Source organism: Silurus meridionalis, chromosome 24 (genome assembly GCF_014805685.1).
Source record: "Silurus meridionalis isolate SWU-2019-XX chromosome 24, ASM1480568v1, whole genome shotgun sequence".
Lineage (NCBI taxonomy): Eukaryota > Metazoa > Chordata > Actinopteri > Siluriformes > Siluridae > Silurus > Silurus meridionalis.
The window spans coordinates 10,596,030-10,612,777 of NC_060907.1; the positions used below are offsets into that span (position 1 = coordinate 10,596,030).

The 16,748-nt window shown below is 37.8% G+C and overlaps 1 protein-coding gene across 2 annotated transcripts; it reads right to left on the reverse strand.

The window, feature by feature from the left end:
- Positions 1–841: 841 nt before the first annotated feature.
- Positions 842–16,122, reverse strand: pknox1.2 (pbx/knotted 1 homeobox 1.2). Of its 2 annotated transcripts, none has more exons than XM_046837871.1 (11): positions 15,888–16,122; positions 14,528–14,614; positions 9,574–9,730; positions 9,291–9,462; positions 7,729–7,902; positions 6,879–6,993; positions 6,610–6,707; positions 5,747–5,875; positions 4,617–4,693; positions 2,143–2,306; positions 842–1,729 (listed from the first exon to the last, which is right to left on the reverse strand). In XM_046837871.1, exons 3-11 carry the CDS (start codon positions 9,624–9,626, stop codon positions 1,527–1,529), a joined length of 1,185 nt encoding a protein of 394 aa, XP_046693827.1. In that variant the 5' UTR covers positions 9,627–9,730; positions 14,528–14,614; positions 15,888–16,122; the 3' UTR covers positions 842–1,526. The 2 variants fall into 2 exon arrangements, with proteins under 2 accessions (XP_046693827.1, XP_046693828.1); XM_046837872.1 differs by lacking the exon at positions 15,888–16,122 and adding an exon at positions 14,714–15,859.
- Between the last annotated feature and the right edge of the window lie 626 nt (positions 16,123–16,748).

The window sequence follows — 16,748 nt, forward strand, 5'->3', positions numbered from 1 at the left end:
TCCCACTAGTGAAGAACACATGTAGCAGGTTTTACAAGAGGCATGGCAAAATATTTTAGCTGAATGTTTGAAGAAACAAACTGTGCACATGCCAAAAATGTTTAAAGCTATAATTCATGCTAAAAATAACATAGATTTTTACATCTGTATATTTATATATTTGTTTGGTCACAATAGTTCATAGCATTTGATTACCTAGACGTAAGGACCATGTAGATATATCTCAAAAAACCATAAAAGGCTAGGTGTTCCCAAACTTTTGGCAGGCATTGAAATAGTTGATATTACATATCATAAGATATTACTTACATTTATCTCATTTATTCACTAAACAGTTAAAGGCTTTGCTTAAGGGCCCAGCTGTTGCAGCTTGGTAGTGCTTGGAATTGAACTCACAACCTTCCAATCAGAAGTCCAACATCGTAACCACTGAGCTACCACTTGCCAAGGGTCACATTTATTAATCACATGTGGTTCTGGAAGAAAAACTCAACAACGGTGTGGAAAACAGTATTGTAACTCAGAGTGGGAAGGTACTGTAATTAATTAACTGTCACATTTAATGTGTGTTGGTTTTCCTGGAGACTACGGCTGTAGCAGAAGTGCTGGTCAGTTTAATTAGACAAAAATGAGGCCAGTTTAAATTCATAAAAAGAAACATTGGAGGCCCGGTATTTTTTCCCCCCTTTCTTGTCACTATAGCAAAAGCTCTTTCTTTGTATTGTCAGGTATTAAGCTTTATCAAAATTCCCCCAAAACTGGGCCATCATATAAAAAAAAGTGACTTTTAAATCATCGCCAACAGAAAATGTCCTTTACCAAAAACACAGCAAAACTGAGCCAAAGCAAAGGGGCACCAATTTATCAGCAGTGTAAATATAAAAATAGTTTTTAACTTCTCTGGTGCCTGAAAACAATGCAAACACAGGCATGCAAGAGACACTCATCCAAGGGGACGAGGACAAGGAAAGACAAATCATCCAGCATTGACCTATGCATTCTCTTTTCTTCTCTTCTCTTTTCTTTTGGCTGTTTTCAACATGGCTGTTTACAGTAACATACTAAAAAAAAGTGCATGAGGTTTCCTTTTGTGCTGCTGAACAGACAAACAAATAAACAAAACAAAAAAAAAGATTTTGAAATGAAACTGATGCATATTCTCACTGTGCAAGAAACCCCAGACGTTATATGATTGTGCTTATCATTTGTGTGTCTGTATGTGAGAGAGTGTGTGTGTGTGTGTGTACATGACTTTTTTTTTTGGCGTTTATGGCTTTGAGCCTTCCAAATGATTAAGCATCAGGATGTTTGACAACCTGATTGTCCATATGTGACATACAGTACGTAACCATGCATTAGACTGCACAGTGAGAAAATGTCTCTCCTTCTTTCATTCCTTTTTATTTTATGTTTTTTTTCCTTCATTTTTTTTTTTTAGCTCTTTAACAATATCCTTTAATGTGTCTCTCGGCATCCCTGGCAGAGTGCGTGCGTGCGAGCGTGTGTGTGAATCTAATTTCTCATTCCTACAGTGAATCGCTGGTTTCCAGACCTAGCCTGGTCATGTCAGAGTGGGATAGATTGTCCTCTTCGTCTTCTTCATCGTCGTCTTCGTCATCCTCGCTGTGGCCTCCCATCATCACCTGCTGCATGGCCAGGGTCGCTCCGTCTGACGACAATGTCTGCAACCCGTCCTCTCCTGTAACCATGCTGACTGATACCATGGTACCTGAGCACATCAACAGTGTTCGAATCAACATTCATTCACAATGTGTGTACATCAATAGAGCAAATTAAAGGAGCGGTTTGTAAAGCGAATGTCGTTTTTAAATGATAAAAATGGGTCATTTTTAATTGCAAACTCACTGAAAACACTATTGTGTATTCTCCCTTTCCAACTTTTATTTTAAAACGACTCATTCCTCCTGGGATTTCTTCAGGGTCAGAAAAATCTAAACTGTAGACTGAAATAAATAACCTAGACAGACTCATTGCATAGCAATATTATTAATTATAACATTTAAAAATTTTTGAAACACTTTCAAACTGCTTTAATTGTTCAATTTTTTTTAAAAGACCAAATAACTTATCCTCAGCTGTAAATATCACATTTTTTATTAATAACTATAAGCTTAAACATACCATCTTCCATGGTAACCTGTTGCTGGGAGACCGTGGAAGCAAGTGAGTCTGGCCAGAAACGCTGAAGTGGACGAGTCTGTGGTGTTTTCTTCTTGTTCTTAGGAGCCTCTGAGGAACTGGCGTCCAACATGGGCTGCAGGATCCGCCTTCGTGCATTTATAAACCTGAGAATTTAGGGATGACGGTTTAACCGATTAGAATGACCATTGAGACAGGAATAATCGCAATGTATTAATTAACAATAATTTGATAAGTGTCAGGTTTGTGTTTTGTTGTAATAAAGATCAAATTCAGTATCTTAATATTAAATATTTATACACGCTGTAGACAAAAGTTTCTGACTTTTTCAGCCATAACTGAAAACTTTTACCACAAAGTTGGAAGCACACAATTGTGTAGGATTTCTTTGGGTGCATTCGGATGCATAAATATTCCTTTTACCTGAACAGATCCAAATCTGTTCCAGCATGACATTGTCAATGTGCACAGAACCAGCTCCATTAAAATATATTTTACATGGGTTGGAGTGGAAGATCTTGAGTGGCCTGCTATTGAAAATCTGACCTCAACACAACATCTAGTGCAGGGGTGACCAACCCGCGGCTCGCGAGCCGCATGCGGCTCTTTGGCTGGTTTCATGCGGCTCTTACGTTCATATCGATTTTTGTGTGTTTGAGTTTTAATGTGCGTGTTCGCTTTGCTTGAGTTCAATACGGTATTTTTAAGACTTAAATGAGCTTGCCCCTACTAGGAAACTTTGCGGTATATCAGACCTTGGCATGAGGCCAATCATAAATTACAGGGATGCACCGAAAATTTTCGGAAATACCTAAATCACCGAAACAACACGGCAGAAACACAATTGTAATGACGCAATAAAAAAGCGCAGCCAGCACACGGTTATCTGGATAAGAGCAACATGTCTGCGGTGTGCGGAGAGCGATTTGCAAAACATGCAATGCTGAAATTTCAAGAGGGGGTGTATCTGCAAAGAGTTTCTCCAAGTCGGGTTTAATTTATCACCTGAAATCCAAACATCCCGATTGCCTTCTAAATATGAGAAGAACGCGGCGCAGAACAGTAAAGTCAATCTGAGCATGCGCACTCCGTCTGTAGAGGACGTTTTTGAAAAGGCAGGAAAGTTTTCCAGTGATGTTGCCGAGGCAAAAGCCATAACACAAAAAATTATATATTTCATTGCCATTTGAATTGAATTTTCATTTCGGTGCATCCCTAAAATATTATCGTTGGTGTGGCCCTCTGACACAATTCAGCTTTCTCATGTGGCCCCTTGTAATAATTAATTGCCCACCCCTGCGGTATATTCATCTCACGCGCATGCGCATTTGACGAAAATACCGTATTGAACTCAAGCGAAGTGAATACGCACATAAAAAACCCCACAAAGTCTGTGTTTTCTACCTTGAAACACCTGAAATCAAAGCATCGATCTGTTGTGACTGACACACATGTAAAAGAATTGCTTTGAGTGGCAACAACGGAATACGAGGCAGATTTGAAGGGGATTGTTCAAGGCAAGGAATGCCAAAAGTCCCACTAAGTAACATGCATAGTAAAAGAAAAACACTATTGTAAATTATTATTTTTTTGTTTGTGGACTTGGTTAAACAGAGTTTGTGTGTGAGACAGTGCAGTGTTCATTGTTGAAAATGACTGTCCTGTGGTCTTAGAACTGTAGGAGTCAATTTCTGTCATTATGTTGGTGTGTGACATTTACAATAAATCTATCTGAGCAGAGGTGTGTGTGTGTGTGTGTGTGTGTGTGTAAGAGGAAGGGATGGGTGATGTTCATGTGTGCCCATGTGTATGATGTGGCTCTTTGCGGTAACACAGTCAAAAATGTGGCTCTCGGTCTCTGACTGGTTGGCCACCCCTGATCTAGTGGAACATCATTCTTGAAAAGTGGAGGTTATTACAACAGCAAATAGGAAGTAAATGTGGAATGGGATGTTTAAGAAGCACAAATAAATCTTAGGATTAGGTGTCCTCAAACCTTCGTATAGTGTCTGTACAAATGTAAAGAAATTTTATAAAAACTGTGTTTGTAATAATTGAGAGGACCTTTACGCTTTATCGTGATGTTATAAAAAAACAGCATTTTGGCTCCCGTGTCTGTGCTGAAATTTTAGTTTAAAGTGGTTTTGGAAATCCAGTGTGGAGAATTTGTTTTTCAAAGAAAATACGATTTGGTGAGAACAGGGCAATCTTGTCTTATGCAAAACTCTATTTGTTATACGAAGGTGTTATCGCTAATGACGAATGCAACCTTTCTTGTCAGAGTGTCAACAAGAGATTATTTAAATGCACCATAATAAAAGATGTGGTACTGAAAAAAAGGAAACAGCCACAAAAAGAAAACAGAGATTACACAAGTCTTCTTCTTTTCTTTTAAACTAAACCAAAACTTTTGCAGTGAAAATGCAAACTTTTTGTATTGGTTGACTTTAACTTACCAGTTGTTAACTTGTAGCAAGGTGAGATTAGTTTGGAGCGCAATCTGCTTCTTCTCTTCTTCTGTAGGATATGGGTGCTGAGAGACAAACATTTATGCATTTAGAATAATGTCGTTTTGTCCATAAGTCCACCTCACTCAATGTGTCTTAATATAAACATTCTGTCCTTGTTTCTGTTCCGTCATTTCTTAATTTATACCCTCCCTCATTATTCGAATTTGTATCAGTAAATCAGTATGAATGTTCAGAATATGAATTATAAGTTAGTGATCTATTGAGTTAGTGAGAGAAATTCCACCAGCGGATCGGACCGTTTGCAAGAATTTGAAACCGGTACGCGTACGCGTACCTGCAATCATTGCCTCATTAACTGTGAGCTGTGCGGTGCGTGTCAGCCGCAGCCTCATTAGAACAATGTCTTACTGTGAGATGACACTCAATCACACGCCTGATCTCCTCATCACTGATGACCTTTCGTTAGCTCCTCCAACCGGCTAGTCAGATGAGGGAGCTGACGTGTGTGTGTGTGTGTGTGTGTGTGTGTGTGTGTGTGGTGTACGGCCATGTGTGAATGCCTGCTTCCAGCCATCATGTGTCTGTCATCCCCATCTTAAACCTTTCTTAACTCTCCTTTCATTTTACACCCAGTCATGACCTACTCTGGTGAGCTTTTTTTTTGGCAGATGAGTCTGAATGTGACAAAAACATTTGATTTATTACACCGTCATGTGTGAGGGGAAAAAACAAACACTTTAGTGTAAGCGTTTACTGCAAGCGAAAATATCTTGAATATTGGTACGCCTGATAATTCTTATGAGATTTTTGTATAACTAATATAAGCCTAATACATTTTCAATGTACTTTCAAGATCACTATTAATATTAGATTATTATTTGTCTGATCCAATTAGCAATAAACACTTGAAATAAGGAAAATTACCATTAACATGATTATTTAAATTAAAATACTATTGAAAGAAAAATAAACTAATATAATAATAACTAGGATTAAAAGATGTCCTGAGTCCTCTGGTTAACTGGAACCAACCAGATTTTTGCATCTCCTCTATTGACATTTTTATTCTACTAAATATCACATTCCTATATAAATAAGAGTATGCATTTCCTCACCCCGATGTGCTGGAAGAGCCAAGAACGCATGACGCTGGTGGCGTGCTTGGGCAGAATGCCCCGCTTGGTCTTAGACGAGTTTTCGTCTTGACTCAGGAAGCTGAGATCCTGATTCAGCTGCAGCTGGAGCTGAGAAAACAAACATATGGAAATTGCTTAAAAGTCGTGTTTTTTATGTCTGTGAAAGAGGGTGTATAAGGGAACGTGAGTGTATACACAAACTATATGGACAAATGTTTGTGGACACTTCACTATAAGATTTGTGTGCTTTTTGAACGTTCTATTCCACATGTAGTCCCCATTTGCCCTCAACTCTCTTGAGAAGATGTTCCACTAGATTTTGGGGTGTGCTTGTAGAGATTTGTGATCATTCAACCACAAGGGTGTTAGTAAAGTCAGGTACTGATAAAGAGTGAGGAGTTCTGGGGGGGCAGTCAGGGTTCCAATTCATCCCAAAGGTATTTAATAGGGTTGAGGTCAGAGCTCTACAGAAGGCCACACAAGATCCCATGTAAAGGCCACTCCAACCCATATAAGTTATACCTTCATAGAGCTGGCTATGTGCACAAGGGCATTGTCATGGTGAACAGGTTTGGGTCTCCTAGTTCAAGTGAAGGAAAAGTTTAATGATACCACATCCAGGGACCTCTGACTTTGAGGTAACAGTATGGAGAAGAAACACAAAGTCAGGGGTTCCAATAATTTTGCAACATATCGTATCAACATTAAGAGTGAGGGTTTAAGATCTAACCTGGTCCCATTTTCAATAAATTAGCTGTCAATCAGCAGAAATGGGGTAGTTCTGGCACTACAACACTAATGTTTAAGCGTTTTTAACTTGTGTGTGTGTTTGTGTGTGTCACCTGTGAGTTCTGAATGCGTATTGTGCCAGGTGAGAGGGCCTGGGTAACCACCTGGCCTTGTGGAGTCACAACAGTTACAGGCTGATAGACTGTGCCACCTGGGTACACACACACACACACACACACACACACACACACACACACAGATTACAGAAATACATGCTAAACCCAAACCTGATAGAAATTCAATACAATATGGTACATAGTTACAACTTAGTGATGTATGAAGGACATGTTAACACTAGCAGTGTGTCTGCTTAAAAACATACCTGACATTACTTGTGTAGGGTTTACAGCCGTCACAGTGAGGCTGCCCTGTTGTAAAGCAGATGTTGGTACTACGATCCCCTGCGGACTCACAGCCCCAGAGAAAGAGCTAGGCGTCTAAGATGCCACATACACACACAAAGAAAACCCTTTAAACACCTTAGTGAATAATTATGTGTTAAAGGAGCTTTTTGTACTTTAAACATTAAAGATGTGGTTTGTATTTTTTTTAATGAGTCTCCTGCTGGCCGTGAGGTGAACTGCAATTCGAATCTGCAGCAAAGAACAGTTTTGTACTGGGTTGTCTTTCTAACAAAAAGAGGGTGGAGTTCAATGATGGTCCAAATAAATAAAATAAAATTTAAACCAAATATTACAATTCCCATTTCTAATCAACTTCTTCTTCTTTTAGCTACTCCCGTTAGGGGTCGCCACAGTGGATCGTCCGTCTCCATCATCCACCTCTCCATCCTCTACATCTGCCTCCTTCAAACCAACCACCTTCATGTCTTCCCTCACCACATCCATAAGCCTCCTTGGCCTTCCTGTTTTCCTCCTGCCTGCAGGCTCCATTCTCAGCATTTCCTCTACTTAGATTCTTACTATCTCAATAGATCCTCTATCACCTTGTCTCTAAAACGTACTACCAGCACAGTCCCTCTAATAAACCATTTTAATCCTGTCCATCTTCGTCACTTCTATTGAAAACCGCATTATCTTTATTTGTTATTTGTTACAGTTATTTTTTCATTAAAACTAGATTCTCAACTAATACAAATATGTAATTTCGGTATATGTAGCATATGTTTACAGTACGTTATGCCGTGTGGGTTTATGAGACTGTGTGTGTACCTGAGCTTGTGTAGGTGAATATGGACTAGCCGGATCAGTGCTGCTCAGTAGAGTCTCGCTGTTCATTTTAGTCTTCAGACAGGCGATATAGCGACTGCAGAAGTCTTTACACAGGTCGCTCACTTTCTCCAGCTCCAGCAGGTGGATACGCAACACCTGAATTGCCTTCACCATCTGTTTAAAATCATTGTAAAGTACAAAGACTCCATTAGTCTCAACAGTGACACGGCGTAGCAGCTTGAGTTCCTATTTCAGCCTTTGGCAGCTGTTTTGATGATAATGTCCTCTCTTACAACCACTGAGAAAGGCCTGCAATTCCCAATTGGCTGAGCTTACACTCTCTTACTGCTTTCAGTCTTGTATGAGAAAAGATATAAGGATGTACAATGGAAAAGATCTTTACAGAAGTACAAGAGCAAATGATGATTGGGGGGTTTTATCTAATGCACCCTTACCCTTTCCTATTGAGTTGCCACAGCAAAAGTAAATTCAATGTAGTTAAAAACAAACAAAACAATAAAGTAATAATTGTACAAATTAGGTGTATGTGTGTTTTACAATAAAAAATATCTCCTACTCAAAAGAAAACTATAACATAGTCTTTTTTGTTGTTGTTGTTGTTGTTGTTGTTGTTTGGTCTAGAAGCATTTTTATGACAAAAGAAAGTGTTTGTTTGATGCCATTATCAGCTATGAGAACTGTCATTTTAATACCCAGTAAGAATTCCAGGATTTTCTTTGAAGATACAATTTGAAAGAGATTCCTAAATATGTATTGTCTAAGTAAAATCTTTTTCTATTGTCTTAAGAGTATTACAGTCCACTGATACATGTTTAATGGTCAGGTTTGTTTAACAGAGATCATTTAGAGGGTCTTTCACCATTTAGTAGGAAAGCATTTATAACTCTTGAGTGTCCAATAAGACGTGTCTGGATTTAAAGGGGCAGTTTTCATCAGGCTTAATTTATTTTGGGGGGGAATACAACCTACTACCATCAACGCAAAGCTGATAAAAAGAGCGGCATGTTATACAACTTTATATGTTACATTTGAATATTAATCTGTATTAATATAATTTACTATATGAGACTTAATTTATATATATATAGTAACCATTTGACTAAGTCAAAATATTAATAAATGAATAAACAGAATGGTATAATCCTTTATGCCCTAAATACCGTCTAGTATAAGGTACAAGCAAATGCTATTGCATTTTAAGAATAAAGAAGGATATTAGATACCTGACTGTCTCCTGACCATTAAAATGCACTTACACAAGCAGTGTAAGCTAACAGGCCCCTAAAGTCCCATCATTCATTTGTCCACTGGATAGCGGCCTGGCGTAATTAGGCTTGTCTTGTCTTATTTTTGCTTTAAATCATTACTGCTGCATCATATGAGAAATAAAAGCATGTTGTTGTACCGTTAATACAAGAATGATCTGTATTATTTAACCCAAACCCAGATCATCATAACCGCAATGTAATCTTGTGATAATAATTAACAAATGATACATTGTGTATGGTGGGGCAGATCGGAGCGTAATGAAGATTCCTCACCAGGCTGTCGAGCTCAGGGTCCTCACTGAAGAAAGACTTGCTCTCTTTATCCTGACTCCGCACAAAGTTCTGGATGTCCATGTCGAAGCTGGCCGACGTCACACACTCGGAGCGCTGAGTGGACTGCTCACACTTCTCAAACAAAAGTGCCAGCAGGGGGAACAGGGGATGCCTGTCACACACACACACACACACACACACATACACAAACATTTGTGTCTAAGAGTGAACTGAAAAGACACACAATGACAGAATAAGAGAAAGTGAGATAATAGAGCTTCACCTGTAAATGCCGGCTTTTTGGGCCTCCATGGGTGTCTGGGGGTCAGCTGGCATCAAGCCGCCTCCTCCTCCTCCTCCTCCTCCTCCTCCTCCTCTCTCTCCTCTTGCTCGTCCAACCTTTCATCTGTTTCTCCTACTGAGTGCTCCTCCTCCTGCATCTAAGCAGAAGACATACAGAGAGAGAGAGAGAGAGAGAGAGAGAGAGAGAGAGAGAGAGAGAGAGAGAGAGAGAAGATACAGGGAAAAATTCAAATGTTGTAGTGTGTTGAATGACGTGTGATGATGCTAGCAGGTCGTCACGTTTCCCGTCCTTGTAAAAGAAAACACAGCACATCTTTCATTGGCAAAACTGTACAAAAAAATAGGCGTGACAAAAGGGGGTGCTTCTGTTCAAGGATAAGCGCCTAAGGGGGAACATGATTTTTACTCACACACATGTACACAAGAACACTATTTTTCCCTGTGAATTTATGTTTCATTATTTAATAGATGCTTTCCCCTTAAGTTAAAGTGATAGTTTGTTATTATATAGATTGTTAGTTACAGCTTGATATATTTACTAATAATGTATATAGTTTTTTGTTTCGGAATTTAAACCCACAACCTTATGGTTGAACTTATACAATATAAACACTGCACCTTGTGTGCTTATGGATCCAATTCCCCACGAATAGATTTAACAAAGGAAATATCACTTTTGTGTAACCTTGAATTTATTCCTTAGGGAATCAAATCTTTTTCTACATGCTACAATGCTACATCATTCTATTTTTCCCTTTATTTACTATATTCCTATATTTTTTTCCAAACCTCAATACTAATGTATGCAACTTTTTTTTTTTTATACAAATAGTTTTTGGCTCATTTAAAAAAGGTGTTAATTATTTTTAAATGCACCATGGCTTTGAGCACTTCGTTTGGTTAAGAGCACGTGCATGATGTCTTCAGGACTTAAAATCGGAGCATAAATTTCAAGCTGGAGATGCTTCATGCTAAAGCACAAACATCGTAAATAAATAGCTTAGAAATAAATAAATAATTAAAACCTCTATATCACAGGGTCAGGAATGAAAAGCTGCTTTGTGTTGTACAGTTACATGGGCCGAGAGCACAGAATGGTGCTTTTCAAAGCAAGCTTTTTTTAAACACCTTGATTGTAATCTCGCAAATGGTTGTTAAGCCCATTGTACAGTGGGTTTCACATAGTATCTGAAACCTGACATACAATAATTTTGTCCAGCCCATTTTTGGAGTTTTGTGTGACATTATGTTAAATTAGCTTTTTTACCCTCCCTTTTTTTGTTTTGTTCCAATACACACAAAAGGAAAAAATATGTGTTAATACAATACTTTTCTGTGAGAAATACTTGATTTTCTGGAAAAATTTCAGGAGTGCCAACAATTTTGGCCACGGCTGTAAGCAAATAAGTATTACCTAACAATACTGAATAACTGTTTTAGTATTCGGTCTCCACTTTATGATTCATAAAACACTGTTTGATGTCAAATCACCGAAACTTACATTACATGAACAAAAGTATTTGGACACCTGACATTCCCAGCTATTTTAAACTATTCACCTCCTCAAGGTTTGACACATTTGGCATTCTTAGAGAGATGCTGTTCTGCTTATCATGGCTAAAGAGTGCTCATTTGTGTTACACTACTGTTACTGGCACAAGTCTGAACATATCTAGTAAGTGAATAAACTGTATACCTGCATACAGCATAAACCGAGTAACAAATATCTACGATAATGGTTCCAATGAGGTCGGCTGTCATCATGACTGCTCTAGAATACATGCAGTATGGGCATTAGCCCTGTTACTAATGTAAGCTCAGTTAGCATAAAATAATAAGCTTATTAATAACTGAAAGGATACCTATACTTTGTGGCACAATATTGAATTTATTATAAATGTAACTGTATTTCACACTTTGAAAAATTGACAATGAGTTTCTGTGATGTTCCTGATTTTTCCCATGTCTAATTACAAATGAATACAACAACTCAGTTAAACTTAGCAGCCCCCCCAAACAAATTATTTCAGAAACATCTTTCATGTTACTGGACAGTAAAACACGATTGCCTAATCAGGATCTCTAGTAAAGCATCTTAAAATGATCAACTCTCATATTCATCCAGGATCATGTGATTAAAAGCATGTGAAAGGGAGCAACAATGGCACTGATTAAAAAAAAGTGTTATAAATTATATGATGGAGAGTTGTCTTTGATTTTTTTTTATCACTGACCACTGTGGTTGGAGTTCCACAGTTATTCCCATTATTATCATAATTATTGCCCTGATACGGCATTCATAAAATACCCATGCAGCAATATCATGCCATGTAGCCATGTAGCCATGGGCCATTCTCCAGGGTTGAACGATTATTTCAAATTTAACATATACACATTAGCATTAAGCTCATCTCAGATCATATATGCGAGGGGATAGTGATCTTTGATTTTCATGCTACAAAAAAAACCCAACAACCCTTCACTGGTGCATTCTCAGAAGAAACAGAAAGTTTCATCACATTATTAAAGGCGTTGGGTGCCTATTAAGTTTAATATCATATATTTGATATTGCTGATCTTCTGAAACACTATAACCAATCTCAAGCAGTTAAGCTAAAGCAGGTTATTTATTAATTGCTAAGCTCCATCACAACTCATCTGGTCATAGAAGTCTTTCCTCATCTCACTCCTAAACTCTGGACTAGTCTCGTTTGTCTCACTCATTGTAAGCTGTTTAATCTGTGATGCTATTTAATAATTGCTGTGCTAACACCAGGCAGCATGGTGTTCCTGCCTAACAGCTCCATAATTCCTGATTTGATCTTGGGTTTGGTTTACACTCTGGGTGAAGTTTATATGCAGTAACTCCCTGTTCTCACGAAAACAACATTTGAACTGGCAAAGGTCTGGCATCTACATTTTAATAAAAGTTTGAATGTGTCTGTGCAAGATGCACTCGTGTCTCATTAAGGGCATACTCCAGTTCCATTATAACCATGACCAGAATAAAAAAAAAAAGCTTACTAAAAAGAAATGGATTAATGTACAAACAGCTTTTTCCTGCACTGTGATCTCTTTTTTATGTTTACATTTACAGCATCAGGAATACTACAGTGCAACTGTGCTTTAGGCTTATTGTACAGTTTATTTTAGTACTGAAAGCATTCGTTAATGAGGTGTTGGACTTATTACTATTCAGAAATGTCTGTAAATGTGTTAAAAAGTAATAAGTTAAATATCACGTGCATAAGTATTGACACCGTTTCGACAACACTTAAAATTTAGTTTAGGTGCGTCCCAATTTTCTTGATCGTTCCTGAGATTTTTCTACACCACAACTGAAATCCACCTGTGGTAAATTAAATTAATTGGACATGATTTGGAAAGGCACACTCCTCTCTATAGAAAGCCTCACAGTTGACGATGCATATCAAAGCAAAAACCAAGCTATGAGGTCAAAGGAACTGCCTGCAGAGCTCAGAGACAGGATTGTTGCAAGGCACAGATCTACAGAAGGTTCCAAAAAAAATGCTGCTGCACTTAAGAGTTCCAGGAGCACAGTGGCCTCCATAATTCTTAAATGAATAAAATGTGGCACAACCAGAACTCTTTTAAGAGCTGGTCGCCTGGTCAAACTGAGCAACCAGTGGAGAAGGGCTTTAGTAAGAGAGGTGACAATAAATCCGATGGTCACTCTGACTGAGCTCTGGAGATCTTGTGTGGGGATGGGAGAAAGTTCCAGAAGAAAAAACCTTCAGAGCAGAATTTGACTAATCTGGGCTTTATGGCAGAGTGGATAGATGAAAACCTCTCCTTAGAGCAAAACGCCTACTTGGAGTTTGCCACAAAAAAAAAAAAAAAAAAAAAAACCTGAAGGACTCTGACTTTGTGGTTCTTTGTTCATTTTTATGCATTTTGGACTTATTATGGTTATTATCAGGGATGGGCAGTATTTATAATACATGTATTTCAAATACGTACTCCAAAAATAAAATAGGATTTTGTCATTTGTATTTGATAAAGTGGATGAAAATGGCTTCATATTTTGTATAAAAATACTTTAGTGTTCTGAATTTCTGTAGTTTTAAAATAGTCAAATACTTAGTAAGAAGTCGACATTATGCCATAAAAATATGGCCTCTGATTGTTGCCTACTCAGCAGTTTACCCAGACTTGTTGCGATCAGAAGAGAAAACTGATCCATATGGAAGAACGTGGTGAAGGTAAGAAACGTGCAGCCTGCCAGCTTTTAAATACGTGTCCAATGATTTATAAATAAATATTTTGATTGCCGAATATTGCCCAATCAAGTAGCTGTTTAGTAGGATCATGATTTTGCATAACATTGTATAAAAGACTGCCTGACACATAATATATTATATTTATAAATAAAATCAAATGATTAATTAGATAGAAACTAGTTGCTATGAATACAGGTGCGTCAGTCGTTTTCTTATGTATGACTTGTTTGTTATTGAGTGAGTGTTCCTGATGTAAAGTTGCCCTTCGTTACCAAACACCAAGTAAATTAATTAGGATACAATTATGAGTCATTCACAAACTGTTCAACATTAAACTGTTGGTTACTTTAAAACTAACCTTCATCTGGAAGATCACAGGGAATTCGATCTAAATAATTGATCTGTTAACTATTTGTGAAAATCAGGTTTATTGCATGAGTCATCCAGAGAAAAGCTGTCGCTATTAAACATTGTTTATTTGTAAAAGATTCTTTAGTATTTTTACAATAACAAAAATACAGTAGTTGATTTTGATACATGGTGTGCCTGCTGTATGGCGTAGTTTACTATGATTTATTGAAAGTATTTTGTAGTTTATTTTGAAATACATTTTGATGTATCTTTGCCCAACCTTCTTATTATAATACTGAGGATTATCAGCAGCATAGCTGATGGAGTCATGCTGCTCCTCACCTGTTGAGCCTCCTGAAACTCCTCCATGGACACCGACGATGGTGACGTCATCATAGTTACTGTTGCTGCTGCCAAGGCAGGAGCATTCTAACACACACACACAATGCTTTATTGTTTTTTTTATGCTTTCATTTATTCATTTCAGCAAATACATCAAAGTATAAAACCATAAGAACATGGCATTACATGATAAACACTGATGGCAGCCCAGTTCACATCTAAAACCTGTGACACGAGTCCCTGGAAGTGTTTCTAAATGTAGAACACGGCGTGCTTGGAGGAAACCTAAGATGGGTTCATGAAGGGTCACTGAACTCTCAAAGCAAAGTGTGGAAGATATAATAATGGTCTGGTGTGTTGTTTTATTTGATAATTGCGCAATTAGAGCAGATGACTGGTTCCACTAGGAAACTGCCTTCGTGTGCCAGTACTGCAGTAGCGCAGTCATTGAGAAAATAATACTTGATCATTTATAAAAAATTACTTCTAAAAACTTGACAATATAAATCAAATATCGATTCGTCAGCGTGTTGAATCGTAAGCGAAACGATACGACGCTATGCATCCGTTATGCAGCCCTATTTCCCTTTCTTCTCTAACACCAGAGCCGCCATGTTTCTTTCCTCTAAACATGTTCCTGTCCAGTGCGCACTTCTGTACTAAACAGTACGGATCAGGACAAAACCTGCCCTCCCCAGGAGCGCACTACTCTAGCGCACTGTGTAGAACACAAGTATGCGGCTTTCGCGTTTTCAAAATAAATAAATAAATAATTTTAAAAAACGGTTAACCAATAGTTTACTTTTGTATTATGTTTAATAATGAAACCATTTAGGGTTTATTTAGGGTGCTACTTTAAACAATTTCGGGCTGATTAAAATGAATAATGATGATAAAAAAAATTTATCGAAATAAAAGTGATTTGATCCGCATGAGTTAAAACGTTTTCGCCCACTATGTAAACAAGAGTCCCGGCTGTTTGGATCTGTTTCTTTTTCCGGAAATAAAAACCTGCCCATTGCCTATCAATCAAATGTAGGGACTGCGGAGTATATCCCTCCCTACAGGCTCGCGCGATTCGCACTACCAGTGAAGATCATTGTAGAAAAAAAGGAAAGCTGGGCCTCGCTCGATCTGCTCGGGTCCTTCTTCAGGACTGAAATCCGCTGCCGAAAAAACCGCCATGGTATTTTTTTTCTCCCCCTAACACCGAAATAGGGGGGAAAAAAGCGGACCCTGGCCACCCTTCTCCCCTCGGGGAGCCGCCTTACTATGCGCACGCCTGGAGCATTTACAGCGTGAAGCCCAGATTGCCTGATTGATAGGGAGTAAAAAAAGAAGATTTTGAGTGACAGCTTACCTTAGTGCCAATCTTCGTCACAATGACAAGCGGCTGCAGCAATCGGGACCCGCAGTTGTTGCGTTGCGTCACCACGCACGGCACGCAGGCCGCTCAGCTCATGAATATTCACGAGGTGGGAGGAGACTGCGCGCCTCGCGGAAGTAAAAGGTTCTCGCCCCCCCCCGAGAACGCGCACTGAGGAGGACGCGAAAGTTTTTACACCCTTTCATATAAATCCATTTTTAGAATCTTAAAATAAAATAAAAACACTCCTAAAAGAAAAATAAAGTAGTGACTTTTTTTTGTCCTTCACACCTTTTAAAATCATGGCATTATTTTTTTATAGATTTATTTAGCAAAAATACTTTTTTCCTTTCTTCCATAGGACACTGTATATACCCTGAGTATAACATCTGTATAGTTGTATATAGAATGTACATATTTCATAATGTATACACACACACACACACACACACAATTATATATATATGAATATATTAATAAATAAATATTATAATATATAATAATAACAAAATATTATAATTGATATATAATACTATTATTTGAATTATATTAATTTATATAATATATATATATATATATATATATATATATATACGTATGCTTGGGGTCAACAGTGTAAAGGGATGGAGAGTGTGTTAGAGAACTGAACAGTAATGTATATTGTTGTACATATATTTGCAAATAAATATGTAAATATGATATTTATCTACCTATCTATGTAAACAATGTGTACGTGTGTTCATTGAAATGTAAATTTTTATTAAAAATGCCGTAAAATCATTAAAACACAAGGTATTTACAGTAAAAAATATTAAAACACTCCTTTTGAAGTCCTTTTTTTCGTTGATGTTGTCT

What these genes read in the sequence shown, in the direction of transcription:
- pknox1.2 (XM_046837871.1), bottom strand. Translation starts at nt 9,626, where the DNA reads ATGCCAGCTGACCCCCAGACACCCATGGAGGCCCAAAAAGCCGGCATT. An exon ending in GGCTCTTCCAGCACATCGGG is followed by an intron (nt 4,694 to 5,746) that starts GTGAGGAAATGC and finishes TTTGTCTCTCAG; the next exon opens with CACCCATATCCTACAGAAGA. An exon ending in ACAGGTTACCATGGAAGATG is followed by an intron (nt 1,730 to 2,142) that starts GTATGTTTAAGC and finishes TGATGTGCTCAG; the next exon opens with GTACCATGGTATCAGTCAGC.